Source organism: Schistocerca serialis, chromosome 7 (assembly GCF_023864345.2).
Source record: "Schistocerca serialis cubense isolate TAMUIC-IGC-003099 chromosome 7, iqSchSeri2.2, whole genome shotgun sequence".
Lineage (NCBI taxonomy): Eukaryota > Metazoa > Arthropoda > Insecta > Orthoptera > Acrididae > Schistocerca > Schistocerca serialis.
Window position 1 is genome coordinate 265,750,647 of NC_064644.1, and position 20,315 is coordinate 265,770,961.

A 20,315-nucleotide genomic window follows, 5' to 3' on the forward strand; every position below is an offset into this window, starting at 1 on the left:
AGCAGCTAGGGAAACTTATGTCCATCCAGACAGAGCCCCGCATGCCTGGATAAGCCTTGTACAACTGAGGTGCGGCAGGTTCCCCAGAGGTTGCCCGCTAGCGTCTGTTCCACCTCAACAGCCATGCATCTTATCGGCGCTCAGCACACCTTAAGATTGAAGGTTTTTTTTATAGAGGTATGTACCGTCCTCGCGGGACCCCGGGTTCGCCAAGCCCGTACCCAGCAAACGAATGTTGAGCCCCCTGAGGGAGCAATCGAACAGTATACGCTATCACTGTTCTGATGAGCTTCAGCGACGCCATTGCTGTATTGTTACGAAATGGTTGCCGGAACCAAGGGATTTTTCGGGTTGTACTGAAACAAACTATGGGGCCAACGTAGGAGCTTCCTCCGTGGTTTGTAAATTTGGGCCGGGCGGGATTAGCCGAGCGGTCTGAGGCGCTGCAGTCATGGACTGTGCGGCTGGTCCTGGCGGAGGTTCGAGTCCTCCCTCGGGCATGGATGTGTGTGTTTGTCCTTAGGATAATTTAGGTTAAGTAGTGTGTAACCTTAGGGACTGATGACCTTAGCAGTTAAGTCCCATAAGATTTCACACACGTTTGATTCTTTTTTTTTTTTTTTTTTACTTAAAAAGAACAACATTCTTACGAAATCCGTAAAGTGTTTGTGCGAAGTTCATCTGTCCAGGAATGACAACGTAACTTAGAAATAGGCTACTCTAACTGTTTATGGCTGCGTGTTACTGAACGACTGTCGAATCTAACCAGATTGTGTTTCGTTAGGTAGATCTCTTCATGATTATAAACTGCTATAAGCCTCTTAATATATATTTGTAATGATCTTAGTATGTGGAAGAACGTCTTCAGAAAAATTTCCTTGAGCATTTGCCCCTTCCTACACAAAATTTTGGCCCCAGAGACAATTTATAACGCAGTCTGATGACATTTCATTAACACTTTTCAAGAGTGGAGAATGCTTACATTGGGCAAAGAAAAGGAAAGAGGGGCATAAATGAACAATCGAGTGAATTTTAAGGTCATAGTTACTTCTAGAAACTTCATAGTGTGATGCCATGAGGCAGATCAAATGTGATGAGCATGCGAGCCTTATATCTGTCTATCCTGAAATGTGGGGTAAATATGTGTAATAGTCAGGTCAAACATTTGATAAGCAGCAAGCTGTCTCGGAGTCTCCAAAGCACCACTTACCATCTAAGCTGTAAAGCTGCTAATAGCAGTTTCCTGAAAAGCTTCTGCTGGCTGCAGTTTTGCTTCACATTGACCGACTTTCCTGCTGAAGACAAAATTCAGAGTCAAGATCATTCTTGAATTTAGTGCATATTGGAAAATGGCAGATATGCGGCCGCATTTTGGACATGAATTTCGTAAGTGACGGAGGACTGAAAATAAATGGTACAGGCTTCAGTTAAGTTTCTAATTACTGTGACTCAATTTGCATCGTGAAAGTTAACACTTGTCCTGTAGTGGACCATATGGCATTCAAGACCACCGTATACAGGGTGTATCTCAAAGAAATGTAGAAAATGAGAAGGCTGGGAGAGTGGATCATAACAAGCATATTTCACATAGCAGACCATTTCCGCGTCCCTAAGCGCACGGCGTTAGGCTTTGTACGAGGGTCACTCCAGAAGAAATGCACACTATTTTTGTAAAAATACAGTTTTCATTCTGCATGTGTGAAAGCTTTACAGTGTGTAGATACATCCTTCCCGCTTGTGTTCAAACTTAGTTCAACCAGTTCCCATGAGTGGCGCCGTCACAGCATGTCTTCCAAATGGCTGCTACACTTGACGTTCGTCAGAAGCAACGTGCTGTCATAGAAATCCTGTTCTGTGAAAACGAGACAGTGGGAAACATCCACAAAATCAAATGGCTCTGAGCACTATGGGACTCAACTGCTGTGGTCATAAGTCCCCTAGAACTTAGAAATACTTAAACCTAACTAACCTAAGGACATCACATACATCCACGCCCGAAGCAGGATTCGAACCTGCGACCTTAGCGGTCGTGCGGTTCCAGACTGTAGCGCCTGTAACCGCTCGGCCACTCCGGCCGGCGAAACATCCACAAGAGGCTGAAAAAGGTGTGTGAAGATGCTGCTGTCGATCGCAGTACAGTTAGTCGGTGGGCAAGCAGATTACATGTTGAAAGCGGGCACGGCAATATTGAGGATTGTCCTCGCAGCGGCAGGCCTCGTACTACACACACTCCCGACCATGTGAAGAGAGTTAACGAATTGGTGACTGCTGACAGACGCATCACAGTGAACGAACTGGGATAGGGGAAGGAAGCGTTTGCAGAATACTGAAAGTGTTGGCGTTAAAAAAGGTTTGTGCCGGGTGGGTTTCCAGGATGCTGACAGTGGCTCACAATGAAACAAGAAAAACGGTATGCAGCGAACTTTTGGAACAGTAAGAGAATGGTGGATTGAATTTCTTGGAAGAACTGTGACAGGTGATGGAACATAGCTCCATCATTTTTCACCAGAGACGAAGAGGCAATCAATGGAGTGGCATCATACAAATGTACACAAGAAAAAAATTCAAAACCACGCCTTCTGCTGGAAAGTTATGGCTGCGGTGTTTTTCGATTCCGAAGGACTCTTTCTTGTGGACATCATGCCAAGTGGAACCACCATAAATTCTGATGCATATGCGACGACACTGAAGAAAATTCAAGCTCGACTGAGTCGTGTTCGATCACATCGGCAAAAGCAGGATGTTTTGCTGTTGCACGACAATGCACGGCCACATTTCAGTCAAAGAACCGTCGAAGTGATCACAAGACTCGGATGGACAACACTGAAACACCCGCCTTACAGTCCTGACCTGGATCCATGTGACTATCATCTCTTTGGGAAACTGAAAGACTCTCTTCGTGGAACAAGATTTGAAGATGATGACTCCCTGGTGCACGCTGCCAAACAGTGGCTCCAACCGGTTGGTCCAGAATTTTACTGTGCGGGTATACAGGCGCTGGTTCCAAGATGGCGTAAGGCAGTTGAGAGGGATGGAAATTATGTGGAGAAATGAAAATATTGTTCCTAAAGGATGTATCTACATACTGTAAAACAGTGTCGCTCGCCGCCAAGAGGGTAGGCAGAGGGTGCGCACGCAACATACCATTTGAACAGTCATGGTGACAGGTCTGTAGGGCTACGTTTTCAATGTATTGGCGGCATCAAAGTAAATGAGAAGTCAGGGTGAAGCTTTATAACCTTTATTTGAAAACAGTTACAAAAAATGCTCGAAGTTAAGCTCTTCTGCTCTAATGCAAACGTACAGCGATCCTGTAATGACGGTCGGACCCTTTGAAACACTCCTGGCAAAATGGAAATTGCACCAGAGACTGCCACAATACGCGCTATCAGCTCTTCACCAGTCTCAACAGGTGTTTCATAGACGACAGATTTCAGATAGCCCCAGAAGGAAAAAAAAAATATATCAGTGGGCGTCAAGCTGGGGGAACGTGCAGGCCATGTAACCGGCCCAACACACCCTAACCAGTTCTCACCAAAGGTTTCATCAAAATGTACTCGCAGTGCGTGTGCGAAGTGCGCAGGTGCACCATCGCTTTTGGGCCACATTCGCTGTGGCACGTTGAGTGGAACGTGTTCCAACGACTCTGGCAGAATGTCTCGTAAAAAGATTAAGTATCCGTTTGCGTTTAGTCACAGGGAGAACATGTATGGACCAACCAGATTGTCGCCCACCAAGAAGACCCAAATGATGACGGTGAAGCGATCTTGCTGACCACGGACAAAGGCGGAGTGCGGGTTTTCCCGTGCCCACACGTGTTGGTTGTGGCTGTTAAGCACACCGTCTCGTGTAGAGGATGCCTCATTCGTAAAAAAGTCTGGTTGAATGACACACTTTTGGAAATGAAATGAAATGAGTGTATGGAATTGTTGGCCGGGAGGCCCCATTCGGTGGAGTTCGGCCGCCGTATTGCAAGTCCCTTTTTAGTTGACGCCACTTCGGCGACTTCCGAGTCAATGATGATGATGGGCACACAACACCCAGTCCCCTGCCGGGAATCGAACCCGGGTCCCCTGCGTGGTAGGCGGAAACGCTACCACTACGTTATGGAGGTGGACACCTTTGCAAAAACCAGTGGCAACTCAATTTGACGTGTAAAATTTTCTGGGTTAAGGGCGTGAACCTTCTGAAGGCGTTAATGGTGAAAATCATCTTCACGGTACATACGTCAAATTGTGGAACCTGTCTCTCCTAAGGACCTGTGCATGGCGGCAAATGTGTGTGGATCTGGCACTCGACGATTCGGAAACCGCCGTACGTACAAACGTTGTGCACCGTGAGTATTTCCATTCTCCACCCCGTAAGCACAGTGCATGTCTGCCCTTTACTCCCATGAAGAGCGCTCCATTTCCTGTCCGCTTCACACAGTAACAAACACGAGAGTGCTCCAGTTTGATGACAAATTGACGCATGGCGAACCAGCCTCCTCAGTGTATACAGGTGCTGCCCTCTATGCAACCCCTATCAAACAGGCACTTGCGCGGCCAAAAGCAACGCGTTCACGTCCCAGTAAGAGGCCGAAAACCTGTAGTGTTGTCCCGACTGGAATATCCGCAACTATGTCGACTACAGCGTTTACAAATGAGGGTCATAAAACTTCAGCCCAACGTCTCTTTTACCTTGAGTCACAAATACATTGAAATCGTTGGCCTGCAGTCCTGCTACCGTGACGGCTTGGATGGCATGTTGTGTGCCTACTGTCTTGGCGATGCGCTACGCTGTCAATGTCGCCTAGCGCCGTACTCTAAGGGATGCGGACATAGGTTGCTAGGTGAAATATGCTTGTTGTGATCCACTCTACCAGCCCTCTAATGTTCTTCATTCGTTTCAGATACACCCTGTGTAAAAGAACTGAACATCGAAAAATTCTAGATACAACAAAAATTCTAAACACATCTAAATTAACGGGAATGTGATGTAGTCAATATAGCAACTCTACAGATGCGCGAGTGAAAAGTCGATCCTGCATCATGTGCATCGACGGTTATCTAGCTCTCTAAGTGACGGAAGTTAAATCTGAATACAAGTAAACACACACTTAAAACCCAGAAAAAAACTACAGACAAATATTATACTAACATAAGTAGCAAAATGCATGTCACAACCTCACCATATTTCATGTAGTTCTTTGCTTGACAAGGGCCTTCACAAAGGAGGCTAAAAGGTAGTTATCACACCAGTCGCCCACAAGAAACCGTGGAAGCAATGGGCAATAACAGCATCAGAACCAGAGTAGCGTACCGAAAGCCGAATGGAAGCAGAGCAGAATCACTATGTCCTTTGTTCAACGAGGCCCACAAACAAGCTACCCAACCTACATCACTCTGTGACTGGTTCATACTTACTGCCTCCAAGGTATATCCTAGCAGACATACCTTCGCTGGACCAGTGAAAGTCTATAATAGTTTAAGTAATCGATCACCTGGTACAGCAATATAAGGAAAGAGATTACAATTTTAAATATGGCTGTGAGCCAGCAACTGTACAAGAATATGATTTGTATAATGCATCCAACTGGTTGCAACAAGTTTTTACTTTAACCTGGTTTTGACACCATCTGTGGGTGTCTTCGTCAGTAACTCCAAAACAGATACATGTAGCAACAGGTGAACAGATTTACAGGCAAAATGCTACTCATGGTAAAGATGACACGTTGAGTTGCAGACAGGCACAACAAAAAGACTGTTACACATTTAGCTTTCAGCCAAATCCTTCTTCAGAGCTGCACACTCCCACCCCACAGCGCTCTTCTCGCCTCCCACCTGTACTCTGCTGTCCCTTCCCCTTCCCCGCCATCCCTTCCCTTTCCCCTTCCCTGCCCCCTCCAGGTTGCTGCTTTGTTCAACATGACAGCTGCAGTCTGGTCCGAGCTGCTGGAGATGGTGTTCATTTGTGCATAAGGTGTGCTCGGTTGTGTGAATAAATTACGTGTGTGTTCTTTTCTGAAGGCGGCTTTGGCCGGAAGCTAAGTGTGTATCAGTCTTTTCGTTGTGCCTTTGTGCAGCTCGATGTGCCATCTTTACAATGAGTAGCAATCTATCTTTTTCCTTATATTGTTGATGCTTCAGCATGTACTTTCCATTTTTAATGAGAAAGTTGGAATTTCAAAGAACAACTTTGAAAATATAGTCCAAGTTTTTTTCTATTTGTAAAACATATACTCATTCAGACTGCAACGCCAATCTATTTCCTGTAAAGTTTCTAAGTGCTATTTCTCAGTCGTGTCTTCTAAGCAATTGATATACACTCCTGGAAATGGAAAAAAGAACACATTGACACCGGTGTGTCAGACCCACCATACTTGCTCCGGACACTGCGAGAGGGCTGTACAAGCAATGATCACACGCACGGCACTGCGGACACACCAGGAACCGCGGTGTTGGCCGTCGAATGGCGCTAGCTGCGCAGCATTTGTGCACCGCCACCGTCAGTGTCAGCCAGTTTGCCGTGGCATACGGAGCTCCATCGCAGTCTTTAACACTGGTAGCATGCCGCGACAGTGTGGACGTGAACCGTATGTGCAGTTGACGGACTTTGAGCGAGGGCGTATAGTGGGCATGCGGGAGGCCGGGTGGACGTACCGCCGAATTGCTCAACACGTGGGGCGTGAGGTCTCCACAGTACATCGATGTTGTCGCCAGTGGTCGGCGGAAGGTGCACGTGCCCGTCGACCTGGGACCGGACCGCAGCAACGCACGGATGCACGCCAAGACCGTAGGATCCTACGCAGTGCCGTAGGGGACCGCACCGCCACTTCCCAGCAAATTAGGGACACTGTTGCTCCTGGGGTATCGGCGAGGACCATTCGCAACCGTCTCCATGAAGCTGGGCTACAGTCCCGCACACCGTTAGGCTGTCTTCCGCTCAAGCCCCAACATCGTGCAGCCCGCCTCCAGTGGTGTCGCGACAGGCGTTAATGGAGGGACGAATGGAGACGTGTCGTCTTCAGCGATGAGAGTCGCTTCTGCCTTGGTGCCAATGATGGTCGTATGCGTGTTTGGCGCCGTGCAGGTGAGCGCCACAATCAGGACTGCATACGACCGAGGCACACAGGGCCAACACCCGGCATGATGGTGTGGGGAGCGATCTCCTACACTGGCCGTACACCACTGGTGATCGTCGAGGGGACACTGAATAGTGCACGGTACATCCAAACCGTCATCGAACCCATCGTTCTACCATTCCTAGACCGGCAAGGGAACTTGCTGTTCCAACAGGACAATGCACGTCCGCATGTATCCCGTGCCACCCAACGTGCTCTAGAAGGTGTAAGTCAACTACCCTGGCCAGCAAGATCTCCGGATCTGTCCCCCATTGAGCATGTTTGGGACTGGATGAAGCGTCGTCTCACGCGGTCTGCACGTCCAGCACGAACGCTGGTCCAACTGAGGCGCCAGGTGGAAATGGCATGGCAAGCCGTTCCACAGGACTACATCCAGCATCTCTACGATCGTCTCCATGGGAGAATAGCAGCCTGCATTGCTGCGAAAGGTGGATATACACTGTACTAGTGCCGACATTGTGCATGCTCTGTTGCCTGTGTCTATGTGCCTGTGGTTCTGTCAGTGTGATCATGTGATGTATCTGACCCCAGGAATGTGTCAATAAAGTTTCCCCTTCCTGGGACAATGAATTCACGGTGTTCTTATTTCAATTTCCAGGAGTGTATATGCTGAACTCATGCATCATTTGCTCAAGATATGTGGGGCATTTCATATCGACTTACAGTTTATTTTTTGTCATCATTCTCGGTTCGCCATTTAACTCGTCATTACAGTTGTAAGTATGTAGTACTTCGGTCTAACCTTAGCTGACAGGACAATCACTAGAAGTACAGCACATTTGTCCACTTCCTGGCACTGGATAAGTGTGATCATCGAAGACGTGCTTTCAATGTAAGGAGGGTGAAACGCTGCTGATATTCACAGGCGATTGGTGAAAGTTTGTGGAGCTTGCGAACTGTCACATAAATGTGTTCTTGCAACAGGACAATGATCAGCTTCATACGAGTCGGAAAATCATGAATACCACGGAATGTGTGCTGATTACGTGGGTGCTCCCACGTACATAATCTTGTGTTTGCGCCGCACCCACAAAATTTTTAGTTGGTAAAAACGAAAAAATAAATATTTCTCACCTGCTCTTATCAAAAAGTAACAAACTATTAAAACACTGAGATGTAAGTTGAAATAACTGACCACTAAAACGTATCTTTTTGTTTCAAATCTGTTTATGCAAAGGTAACCAAGCAACACTCTCCCCACTACTTGCCTTTCTTTGGCCAGGGCAAAGGCATACCGTGATCGGAATACCTTCATTTCAGCATGCTTTTATGTTTCCTTACAAGTGAAACGCTACAAATACCCACTCCATTTGTCAACAATTGTTTTAAAGTATCTGCTTGCCAATCACAGGCGATTGGTGAAAGTTTGTGGAGCTTGCGAACTGTCACATAAATGTGTTCTTGCAACAGGACAATGATCAGCTTCATACGAGTCGGAAAATCATGAATACCACGGAATGTGTGCTGACTACGTGGGTGCTCCCACGTACATAATCTTGTGTTTGCGCCGCACCCACAAAATTTTTAGTTGGTAAAAACGAAAAAATAAATATTTCTCACCTGCTCTTATCAAAAAGTAACAAACTATTAAAACACTGAGATGTAAGTTGAAATAACTGACCACTAAAACGTATCTTTTTGTTTCAAATCTGTTTATGCAAAGGTAACCAAGCAACACTCTCCCCACTACTTGCCTTTCTTTGGCCAGGGCAAAGGCATACCGTGAACGGAATACCTTCTTTTCAGCATGCTTTTATGTTTCCTTACAAGTGAAACGCTACAAATACCCACTCCATTTGTCAACAATTGTTTTAAAGTATCTGCTTGCCAATCACAGGCGATTGGTGAAAGTTTGTGGAGCTTGCGAACTGTCACATAAATGTGTTCTTGCAACAGGACAATGATCAGCTTCATACGAGTCGGAAAATCATGAATACCACGGAATGTGTGCTGACTACGTGGGTGCTCCCACGTACATAATCTTGTGTTTGCGCCGCACCCACAAAATTTTTAGTTGGTAAAAACGAAAAAATAAATATTTCTCACCTGCTCTTATCAAAAAGTAACAAACTATTAAAACACTGAGATGTAAGTTGAAATAACTGACCACTAAAACGTATCTTTTTGTTTCAAATCTGTTTATGCAAAGGTAACCAAGCAACACTCTCCCCACTACTTGCCTTTCTTTGGCCAGGGCAAAGGCATACCGTGAACGGAATACCTTCTTTTCAGCATGCTTTTATGTTTCCTTACAAGTGAAACGCTACAAATACCCACTCCATTTGTCAACAATTGTTTTAAAGTATCTGCTTGCCAATATTGAGCTACAATAAAGAATAATCGGACGTAAAATGCAGCCGGTTGTTACATAGGGGAGAGTGGGGGAAATACGCGCACCTAAGGAAAAAGCGATGTGAACCATTCGTTACGTCATTAAAACCTACGAAAACAAGTACATACCATACAATGGACATTTCTCCACATATTCCTATCGTCTGTAAATAGTTATAAACAGTACCTTAATTTTGAACAGTAAAATTAAAAAAAGTGCAAATGCGTGGTATTACCCACCCATGAGGGTAATGACACGCAAAAGTACTGGGTAATAACACGTGAAAAAAACAAACCATAAAAATGTACAATACTTGCTATTTTTATTTATTAGTTACTACAAATAGTAAACAGTATGTTTAAGAACGAAATAATGTAATTCTACAAACATCTCTTATAATTTTCGTTTTTTACTTTTTTTTTTTTTTTTTAAGTGAAAAGAGTTCATTTTCTCATACCGTACAGCAAAGATCGCACTTGGAACCTTTTGGAGTGTTACAGCCACTACATTCTTCATGACTCCATCTGCTACAATAAATACATCGGTACCATAGTTCTCCATCCTTCCCAAACTCTCTACAAACTAAACAGACATCTTCTGAAATCGCCACGTTTTTATCCCTTTCCCAAGACGTGGCTCCACCTATTTGTTTAACACCTTTAGGAGCCAAAATTCTCTCGGGCTTTTGTACAGTATTTATGCCCGTTTCATCGACGTTGAACACTCACCCCTCTTTAGATTTATATTTATCAAAGACATGTTCTAAGTTTTTAAAATATGCATTAACCTCTTCTTCATTAAATGCCTGTATTCTCTTAATGCTAGTTACTTCAGGTTTTCTCATGCTAATACATCGGTTTCTTTTTAAAAATAGAGCTAGCCAATCCTTTCCAGCTAATCTAGATGACTAATCAAAATTGTTTGCAGTGCTGTTAGCCTCTGCACACTCAAATGCAATCTTTCGCAGCTGGATGCATGTAATGCCATTGTAATAACATGATCCCTTATCTCATTTTCCTGTTCTGTCGAAAATGTTGGGTTTCGTCCAAGTTTTGGACCCTCGGTATTTTTAACGTTCATTCCCGGTCGCAGAGTAGCTTCATCAATCCCGAAAGCTCTTGATACTTCTTATTTTTCTTCCAGATTTGATGGCATCAAGAGCCTTACAAAGTTCCTCTTGCGTCCATTTTGCTTTCTGGGTTTTTCTTTTATAATATCTACCCATCTGAAATTTTAAAAAGAACTTGTTAGTTTTGAAAATATAACCTGCAAGGGGGAATACCACGCACTTCAACAGCTGTGTGGCTTTACCCCACTGTAAGTTCGATGACTAACCTAAGCATAACTCGGCACCTAATTCAAATAGCGGGACAAATCTACAATTAAATTAAAGGTTTTATCTAGGGTTAGTAGTTGATACGCAAGAATTACATTAAAGCAACATATAGTAGTACTTACCTCGCAAAATGCAGCTGACCAAAACTACATGAGACATGCCGAAAATAAACAATACTTCACTGCTCCAACAATGCCACTGGAAAATGACTTGCATAAGCCGCGTAGTAGTTGTTACTCCTGCCGGCAGGGTGTAGCACCAACTGGGAACAGCTTGCGCCATTCAAACTGCGTAAATCAGCATGCGTGGGATTACCCACATGCGTGTAATTCCCCCACCTTCCCCTACCACCCCAATGGTTATTTTTTAAACATAACAGAGGTGTGGTTTAAGATTTGAGTGAAATTGTTTTCATGTAATCTGGATTGTTATCGTTTTGTTTGTTGAGACAATGGCTTTGAAGAACACGGCAGCTCCGCTGTTGATACGGACCTATTTTGGAAAGTTGGCGCCATTGTGCCATAGCTGCAATGGGGTTCCAGTTACTGCCACACCCACCATATTTTCCTGATTTGGTCCCTGACGGGAGTGTTCTCCTGTCGAAGTATCGGTGGTTGTCGAAGATGTCACCTGGCTGCATTCCCACAAATTGTTTGAACGTAACTGGATGTTACTGCAGTTTTAATTCAGTGGAATTAGGTAAGTGCATCATCAATGAAGTCAGTAATATGTAGTACATCAGCTATTGTCTTATTACACTCCCCTGCAGCACACTATTACTTCAGCATCTTAAGATGATAATTTTATTTGTTGTGACTGTCAGAAAATTATCGAGTCTTTTGAGAACTTGGTTGTATGCCCAACAGGTACATATTTTTTATGGAAGAAGTCGATGTGGTACTCAGTCAAACATTCACCGAAAGTCTAGAAACATCGAATCAACGTGGCTTCGCCAGTCCATTGTATTGGGTAAATCATATGGAAGAGTGTGATTTGAATTGCACATTAATGTTTTCGAAACTCAAACTGATTTCCGCAGAGTAGTTTTTGGCCTAGGTAGATAACACTGTTCTAGGATGCAGTTACAAATAGAAGCATGTGTTGGAGAGCGATTGCTTTAGGAATTGCTGGTGACATACAAAGCGTCAGTTTGAATACTGCCCGTGCTTTCAGCGTATTTAGTTTGATGGTGGCAGCTATGATTGCAGCCGAAGACGACACACTATACTATATCGCGGCGCCTGTGTTTAGCAGCACATAAAAGCGGCGATTGTTTACAGGTCGGCCTCCTTTTGGTGGTGGCCCTAGCACTGGCTGCCGCCAGTGACGAAGACACGACGCCGCTAGACTCCTCCACTGGGTCACCAACCAACTCTGTCGACGAGGAATCTTCTAGCAGCGAAAATGCTGCTGTGCTCTCAGGTAAACCGCCCAACAAACTGATCAGCGAGCTTCTCAAGAACAAGCAAAATAAATTAAAAATAAAAAACTACCTCTTATGGTAATCAAACCTTATAACTTGATTCACAGCATATACATTCATTACTGTCCTTTGTTGTTCCTTGTGCTGGCATACGCTGGCGCCAGCACACCATGCGGTATTGGGGTTACGAGACAATCGATAGAGGCTAATGACAAGACCCGCTGGAAACACGCCGCCAACGCTCTCTCAGCCGCCAGATAGCCACTGCGGACCGGAGGGCCAGTTCGTTCTAGTTAGTCAAGCATTTAGTTCGAGTTTAGCCAGCTAGTTCGAGCCCGTTACGCCAGTTAGTTCGAGTCTGTACGCCATGGAGTTCCAGCATATCACTGAGACAGAGCCACAGACTTAGCCTCTAGCACAGAGGCAGGCAGCACATCGCAACCTTATAGTCGATATAGCGGACTTCTACTTTAACAGAATTGAGGTTACGTGCACTATACATAGAAGAGCTTCTGCCACAGCACATGGAAACTAAAGTTAAGCTGTTTTTTATTAATAAAGAACCCATTTATTAATTGTGTGCAGTTTGTGTTATAGAGCGAGGATAGCGGCCACCAACCAACATCCTCTCCTTGCTTCCCAGAGACAACGAGACGACATAAAATCGGCTAAAGAGAATACGACCTTCCTAATACGTCTTTTTTTTCAAAAAGCAATGCATAGCACAAATATTATAATAGGACGAAAATAACCTCTACAAAGACTTCGAGGGCTTAACAAAATACAGAAAGAAGTGAGACAGATAGCTATACATGTCTTCAACAGCCTGATTAAAGTAACTATTAACAAGATGGCTTGATCAGGCTACAGTGTTAGTGGTCGTCGAAGGTAGGCACCAAGACAGGTTTGGGTCTAGCTACATCAATGTAAGAGGGTTTTTAGGATCACGCCCTCCTTACACTCCCATCTCTCCCCCACTATGACGTCACGCTTCCACCAAAATCCAAGATGGATATAGCGCATTTGTCTCAGAACCCAAAACTTTCTGGATTCGAGGTCTGTCATCTTTAAAATTTCTTAAATATCATCTGTTTTCCACGAATTTCATGTGGTGATAGTGTCTTGAGGGTAGTGGTGGGAGCAGCCCCCAAGACCACTATAAGGATAGGCCATCAGTGAAACAACTGCAGAGTTTTCATTAAACAATTGGAGCATTGGCAGACCAATTTAAACAGCTGCAGCGTCCGCCACTTTATGTAAACAATTAGCGACAGTGCGCGTTTTTCACGATTGGTAAAGAATTTAGAGAGCGGTATTATGTTACTTTATTACCGAAACAGCTGTGCAGAGCGAGCAGCTCCTAAACAATAATTATTTCAATATGCACACTGACGGGTGACCGATTAAGATGGCGGGCCAGGATTTCCCATCACATATAGGCCCTAACATTGCGAAAATTCTGGAATTCAAATAATGCCAGTTTTGCACGTTTTCCGCTAGCAGATCCACCCTTGCACCACCCCACAAACAATTGCCTGATAGTGTCCTTAGTCTGTAGGATGGAGACGCAGCAGTCGTTCCTTGGGACCTAAAGGCTATTCTTGTGGAGACACACAGAGATCGCCTCGATGGCGCGTGAAAGAGAAAATTAGTGACAGTCTTTGGTTTTGCCTCTTGTTTGAATATAGAACGCCTGTTTTGTACATAATTTGTTGCAGCAGAGAGCGACAACTAATGCTTAAGAAATTACTAGAAAGCTAAGTACAAAGAATGTAAAGTATTTTAAGACACAAAGCAATTACAGACATTGACAGCGAGTAGGCATTGATTGAAATCAAGAAGGAACGTTGAAAATCTGTACTGGCCCAAAATTCGAGCGTGGGCCTCCTGCTTACTAGACAGATACTCTGACCACTAAACCACACAGACACAGTCGTCATTACAACTGCATGGACTACCCCAGCACGCCTACCCTCACACTCAAATTCTCAAGTTCTCCACACACTACTAAAGTAGTGCCCCTTGCCCTTTATCCTCGTTACTCGCGGCATTTTCTCGATTCCTGTAAGAGTTCGATCCTGGTGTACATCTACACTAAACAGATCATTGGCCGTCTCACCTTGGTTATATATACAAGTAGCGTCTGTTCTTTCAGACATGTCCGAAAGAATTGACACGACATATACAGGGTAAATCACCTAAAATTTGCGTCGCAAATACTGCGGAAATGAGAAGTGCTCTTTATGTGCGGCTTTCACAGAATGGGTTGGTAGCCAGGAGCTCGTGTTTTTAGCCAATAAACAGATTGTAATAATACCCAGAAAATGTATTTTTAATAGAAATTGCCTATTGAAATTAAGAAACTAAAAATGGGGTAAATCAGAATGTCAGTAATATTTGTTGCAGGATCCTACTGCGAGTCGTTTACGAGATATCGTATTTTGAGAAGTTTCCACACCGACACTTTTTCAATACCTGTGGTAGCATACACTAAAGAATAACACAAGTACATCCACTAGTTATGTGGATTCTGACCTGTAACGAGAAAACTGAGCATCACAGGTTGTCTTCTAAATGACCGCTGGCAGCGGCAATACACACTTCCAGCCTGGTTTGGAACGACTGCTCCACACGTGCTAGTATTTCAGCGCAGACTACAGTAATACACCGTACATATCATCGGATGTAGTTGGTGTGTCCTTGTAGACACTATCTTTCTATGTACTTTCCCCACAGAGAAATGTCCACAGGCATCAAAACTGAGGAACGGGCTAGCCAACGTACAGGTCCTCTGCGTCCAGTCCAACGATTTGGAACGCTGTAGTACTTCGTGCACTATGGGCTGGACAGTCATCATGTTGGTACCATAGGTTCTTCCTGGTCTTCTAGCGTCCTTGAAGATGGTCTGTTAAGAGGGTGTGATATTTGTGCATCTGGAGAAACCCGTCTTAATACCCATGTACAGAAGTTAACAAGATTCACATAATCCTTTCATGCAGCTCTTGATGGAGAGAGATGTGATAGGAATCGAACCTATGTCGATGGAGAATGCATAGGACACTTGCCCGACTCACGCCACTTCCTCGTGCGATTTCACAGGAGCTAACGAGCGCATCAATTGTAACAGCAGCAAGATATTAATTTCCCCCTCTTGCGTCTTCACCTGTTTCCTTCTGTGACGTTGTCTAGGTGTTACTCTACCACTTTCACATAACTGGTTGAAGCGATTGATGGATAATTGCCGGGATGGTTGACATACACTGGGACATATTGGTGCAAGAAGAAAATGAATGCTTCCTACATTCTCCCATACACCATGAGCACGTTGGTAAATCCCATCGCTCACAGACGACCTATTCCTTGGACTGTCACACACAGGCCAGCAAGTCGCAATACACTCAGGGAACACTCAAGCACACTGTAAGAAAACATAACATCATCGTATCTAACAAGTAAGCAGGGTGAATGGGAACTTTTCAAAATACAGTATCTCGTATACGACTCGCACTGGAATCCTGCAACAAACACCACTGACATTCTAATTTACCTTACTTATAGTTCGTTAATGTCAATACGCATCATTCAATTTAAAAAAAGCGTGTGTTTGAACAAATAATACACTTTCTAAGTATTATTATAACCTGTTTATTGGCTAATAATACGAGTCCCTGACTACCAACCCATTCTGTGAAAATCGCGCATCAATAACACTTTCCTTTTCCGCAATATTTTCAAAAATGGTTCAAATGGCTCTGCGCACTATGGAACTTAGCATCTGAGGTCATCAGTCACCTAGAACTTAGAACTACTTAAACCTAACTAACCTAAGGACATCACACTCATCCATGCCCGAGGCAGGATTCCAACCTGCGACCGTAGCGGTCGATCGGTTCCAGACTGAAGCGCCTAGAACCGCTCGGCCACAACGGCCGGCGCAATATTTTCAGTGAAAGTTGTAGATGATTCACCCTGTATACGTAGTGCCTGTTCTTTCAGAGATGTCTGAAGTCTGCAGTGAGAAGCCTCGTTTTTTAATGCATATTACGATTCTACGGCAAAACCTAGATAAGTTTTGTCTGAAGCATTTTCTTCGTTTCACCGCAGATAACGCTGTAATCGGAGGAATAGAAATTGGTACACAATAGTAATTTACGCCATGCTACTCAATAGCACTTGAATATCCGATGGCACGTGGGATCCAACCTCCATGCTGCAAGGGTAGGACAGGCCACTACTTCATAACCTCTAATGGGAAACTCCATTCGCAACGTTGTATTCCTCCTACATATCGAACAGGGGACTACGCGACACACCACCGTGGTCGTGTAACGAACTATGATGTATAATGACAGGCAGTACAATGCGCCGGAGCTTACGTATCGTGCAGACGCAGTACAGATAGCGCTCTGAACATTACAGTATTGTGCAGTGTTTATTACCTGCACACCTACCTGTCATTTGGAGAACAGACGTGCAAGTGGACGATGGATGTTGCAACAACAGAAGAAAAAAATTATAACAATCCCGATTTACGGAGAATATGGGAGCAACGTTAAGGCCATGAAATATATTAGAAGTTATGGAATACTGGCCTGTCCTAACCTCGCAGCGTGGAAGTGGGGTGCAACGTGCCATTGGATATTCAAGGGCCATTGAGTAGCATGTGATAAATTACGGTTGTGTAGCCATGTCTATTCCTCCAGTCACAGCGCCATCTGCGACGAAGTGAAGAAAATGCTTCAGACAAAACGTATGTAGATTTTGCCGTAGAATTATAATCTGCAAAAAAAAAAACGGGGTTCCTATTGAAGATTTCAAAGTTGCTTCCTGCCTCTCACCCGCGCATGGTGAGAGGTGGAGTGGGGTGGAGTTTCGAGTGTAATATCATTGGATGTCCCCCCTCCGAGACATACAAATCTGAATTATAACTTTCTTGGTCCGATGCGTAGTTTTCGAGATATTTCAATGTCTTCAGTTAAAATCAACACCCTATTCTCAAAAAGTACTTGACAGATTTAACTGAAAATTATTGGCCGATTTACTTCAAATTTCTACAGTCGCATAAAACAACGAAGAAAATTAATCAAAAATTAAATTACTAACAAATGAATTACTATATCGTGGTAACCTCTCCGTAATTGCTATCGGGAGAATAAATTACAGCGGCAATTACCGTCTTGGAGGCAGTACCATCAGACGTCACTATATCGCGAGACAAGCGAAAGCCCGAGGATTTGACAGAAACATGATTGCAAACTCTTACTTACTGATTAGTTGCCATTGTTACATATGCAGCGGAAAACGCTGGCTTTGAAGAACCTACTGCCGAACGTAATAGAGGCCACATGGGTATGCCGCAAATGAAGACGTATTCAGCACTCGCATTCTGTTGGTACCCAGAGATTTAATTATGTACTTCGATTAAAGCGACTGAAGTTTCACATGCGGCTTGCATTCCCTGTGATTATCAAAAACACACAGGGCCAGTCACTTTGTGTGTCAGATATTCAACATCTCTGGCAGCGTCGGTCACTGCAGCTAGTTCTAGTTAACATTCCCTGGAATATAGAGGCTAAAGATCTCTCTAGTACTATTAAAACATTCACAGTAACGAAAGTAAAAATTAAATTATTGAGACTTTCACTTGTTGCTCCTTCATATTTTTCATTGTGATTAAGTTGACCTCCGGGTCTCTTCTTATATTTTAGAAGAACTTCCTTACTCAATATAGCCAGAAAAAAAGAACGAGTAAGGGTTGATGTTCCGTTGACGAAGAGGTTGTTGCAGACGGAGCCCAAGTTCAGACAGTGGGAATGTGGGGAAGGGGATCGGCCTTCTGTTTTTCAAAGAAACAACCCACGCGTTTGGTAAATCACAGAAGACATAAATCTGAATTGCCGGACGGGGATTTGAACCTCCGTCCTCCCGGATGCTAGTCCACCGCTCTACCACACTGAAGTGACAAAGCCGGCCGGGGTGGCCAAACGGTTAAAGGCGCTACAGTCTGGATCCGCGCGACCGCTACGGTCGCGGGTTCGAATCCTTCCTCGGGCATGGATGTGTGTGATGTCCTTAGGTTAGTTAGGTTTAAGTAGTTCTAAGTTATAGGGGACTGATGACCTTAGAAGTTAAGTCCCATAGTGCTCAGAGCCATTTGAACCATTTTTGAAGCGACAAAAGTGATTGGATAGCGCTATGCACGTATACAAATGGCGGTAGTATCACGTACACGATATGTAAAACGGTAGTGCAGTGGAGGAGCTCTCGTTTGTACTGCTACCTCGATTTGCTGCATTACACCACGCAAAAGGAGACCCGAAACGATATTGGTGGTTATCCCAAGACTTGTGTCACCTCAGTGTATTGCGCCACTTATCTCAGTACAGTCTATGGACCTACCATTCGTTTGGCCGCAGATTTCGGCAACCTCCATTTAATTTACACTACAGCCCTAATTAGAAGTAAACAGAGCAGTGTCATCATCAAAACGAAGGTTGCGCGCGGACGCTCTACTGATACATATTCCTTCTTCGTTTTCCCAATGTAAGGATTGAATATTTATGTATGTCCGTGTCCTACGTGCTTTCCAAAAGGAGCAAGTTTTTTTTTGTTTTTTGTTGTTTTTTTTTTTACTTCCAGATTTTATCCCAGTACAGTTCTTAAAGTTCTGTGCGCTAGTGCACCCATTGAATGTGAAATCCACTGATGGCTTCACTCGCTTTTAAGAATGGAAGAAAAAATCACACTAGGACAGATGCGGGACGTCAAGCCACGATGGAAGATTTGTATGCGTGCCTTCTCAACAAATGCCTTCGTTTTGTCTGCTCTGTGAGTAAAATTGTAGCCTGTGGAACACGTTACCACGTTGCTCTACATTTGGCTTCGTCCTCTGTTCTTTCCAAAAAGCTTGACATGATGATGATGATGTTTGGTTTGTGGGGCGCTCAACTGTTCGGTTATCAGCACCCGTACAAATTCCCAACCTTTTCTCAGTCCAATCTCGTCACTTTCATGAATGATGATGAAGTGATGAGCACAACACAAACACCCAGTCATCTCGAGGCACGAGAAATCTTAAACAAAGAACGCTCTAAGCACTCTAGTTTACGGTTACTTACCTATCTTCTCTAATTGTGATTGTGGCTATGCGTTCGTTTGCAGTCAGAAAGTTCTACACAATACTTGTTTCAAAATTCCATGCTCCCTTTCATCCCAAGCGTAGTATCAGGGGAAAATCCTAATGCTTCCTCTTTGTCTAATATTCGGATAGTTGCGGTACAATGTTAAAAATTAACATACGAACCTCCTTTTCAGAACTCCAACTGTGTCTGCCATTCCTGAGTAATGATTTTTTTCTTTTTTATTCGACGACTGTAAACATTCCTGAGAAGTCTCTCAGGAAAGTTAAAAATGACATTCAATACAATCTCACGACTAAAGTTTTTCTTAATAATTGTAGCCTACTTCACCGATTAGAAGAAATATTTCGTATTCTCGTTGCCCAAACGCATTTGTTTTTTCTTCTTTCTTTACGTATCGCTTTTTATTTGAGTCTCACACAACAGAACTATTTATTTATCTTACGAAGACAGGAGAAAATATTAGACAACTATTTACTATAAATATATACGTTTCTATACTGAAATACGCAATATCAGTTTCTCCAGGCAGAAACTTTTTCAGACGGATTGTGAAGATCTTCTCTCGTCCCTTCGAATGCTCTGAGGAAACATTCAATGTTATATGATGTAAAGTTTTGTGCACTTCGGGGCAGTCACATTGAGGGAAGGACTTCCATCCGCATTAGTGCAGGAACGCTCCACATTTGCCCCGGCCAGTTCTGAACCTATTTAGCATGCACAAGTGCCGCTGGGGCCAATGAAAACTTTCTGGTCGCTTCCAGGGAGTTTTAAGTAGTTGGAGATGCACCCAGAAAGTTTGCTCCTGCTATTGATCGTTCTAGGCATCTAACATACCGAACTGACTGCTTTGCAGCCTGATTGCTATGTGTCACAACGATTTTCTAGATCTCAATCGCTGCGGTTCTGTTAATCAAAATTTTGAGTGAGTTTATAATTCTGGTTGATTTTTATTCTTGTAC

At 44.0% G+C, this 20,315-nt stretch overlaps 1 protein-coding gene across 1 annotated transcript in view; it reads left to right on the forward strand.

Moving 5' to 3' along the window:
• Positions 1-20,315, forward strand: part of LOC126412669 (endochitinase-like) — a 90,151-nt gene that overhangs the window by 26,366 nt on the left and 43,470 nt on the right. Inside the window, exon 2 of the mRNA XM_050082372.1 lies at positions 12,072-12,213. Within this exon, the coding sequence (XP_049938329.1) occupies positions 12,072-12,213 (142 nt within the window). The remainder of the gene's footprint in view (positions 1-12,071; positions 12,214-20,315) is intronic.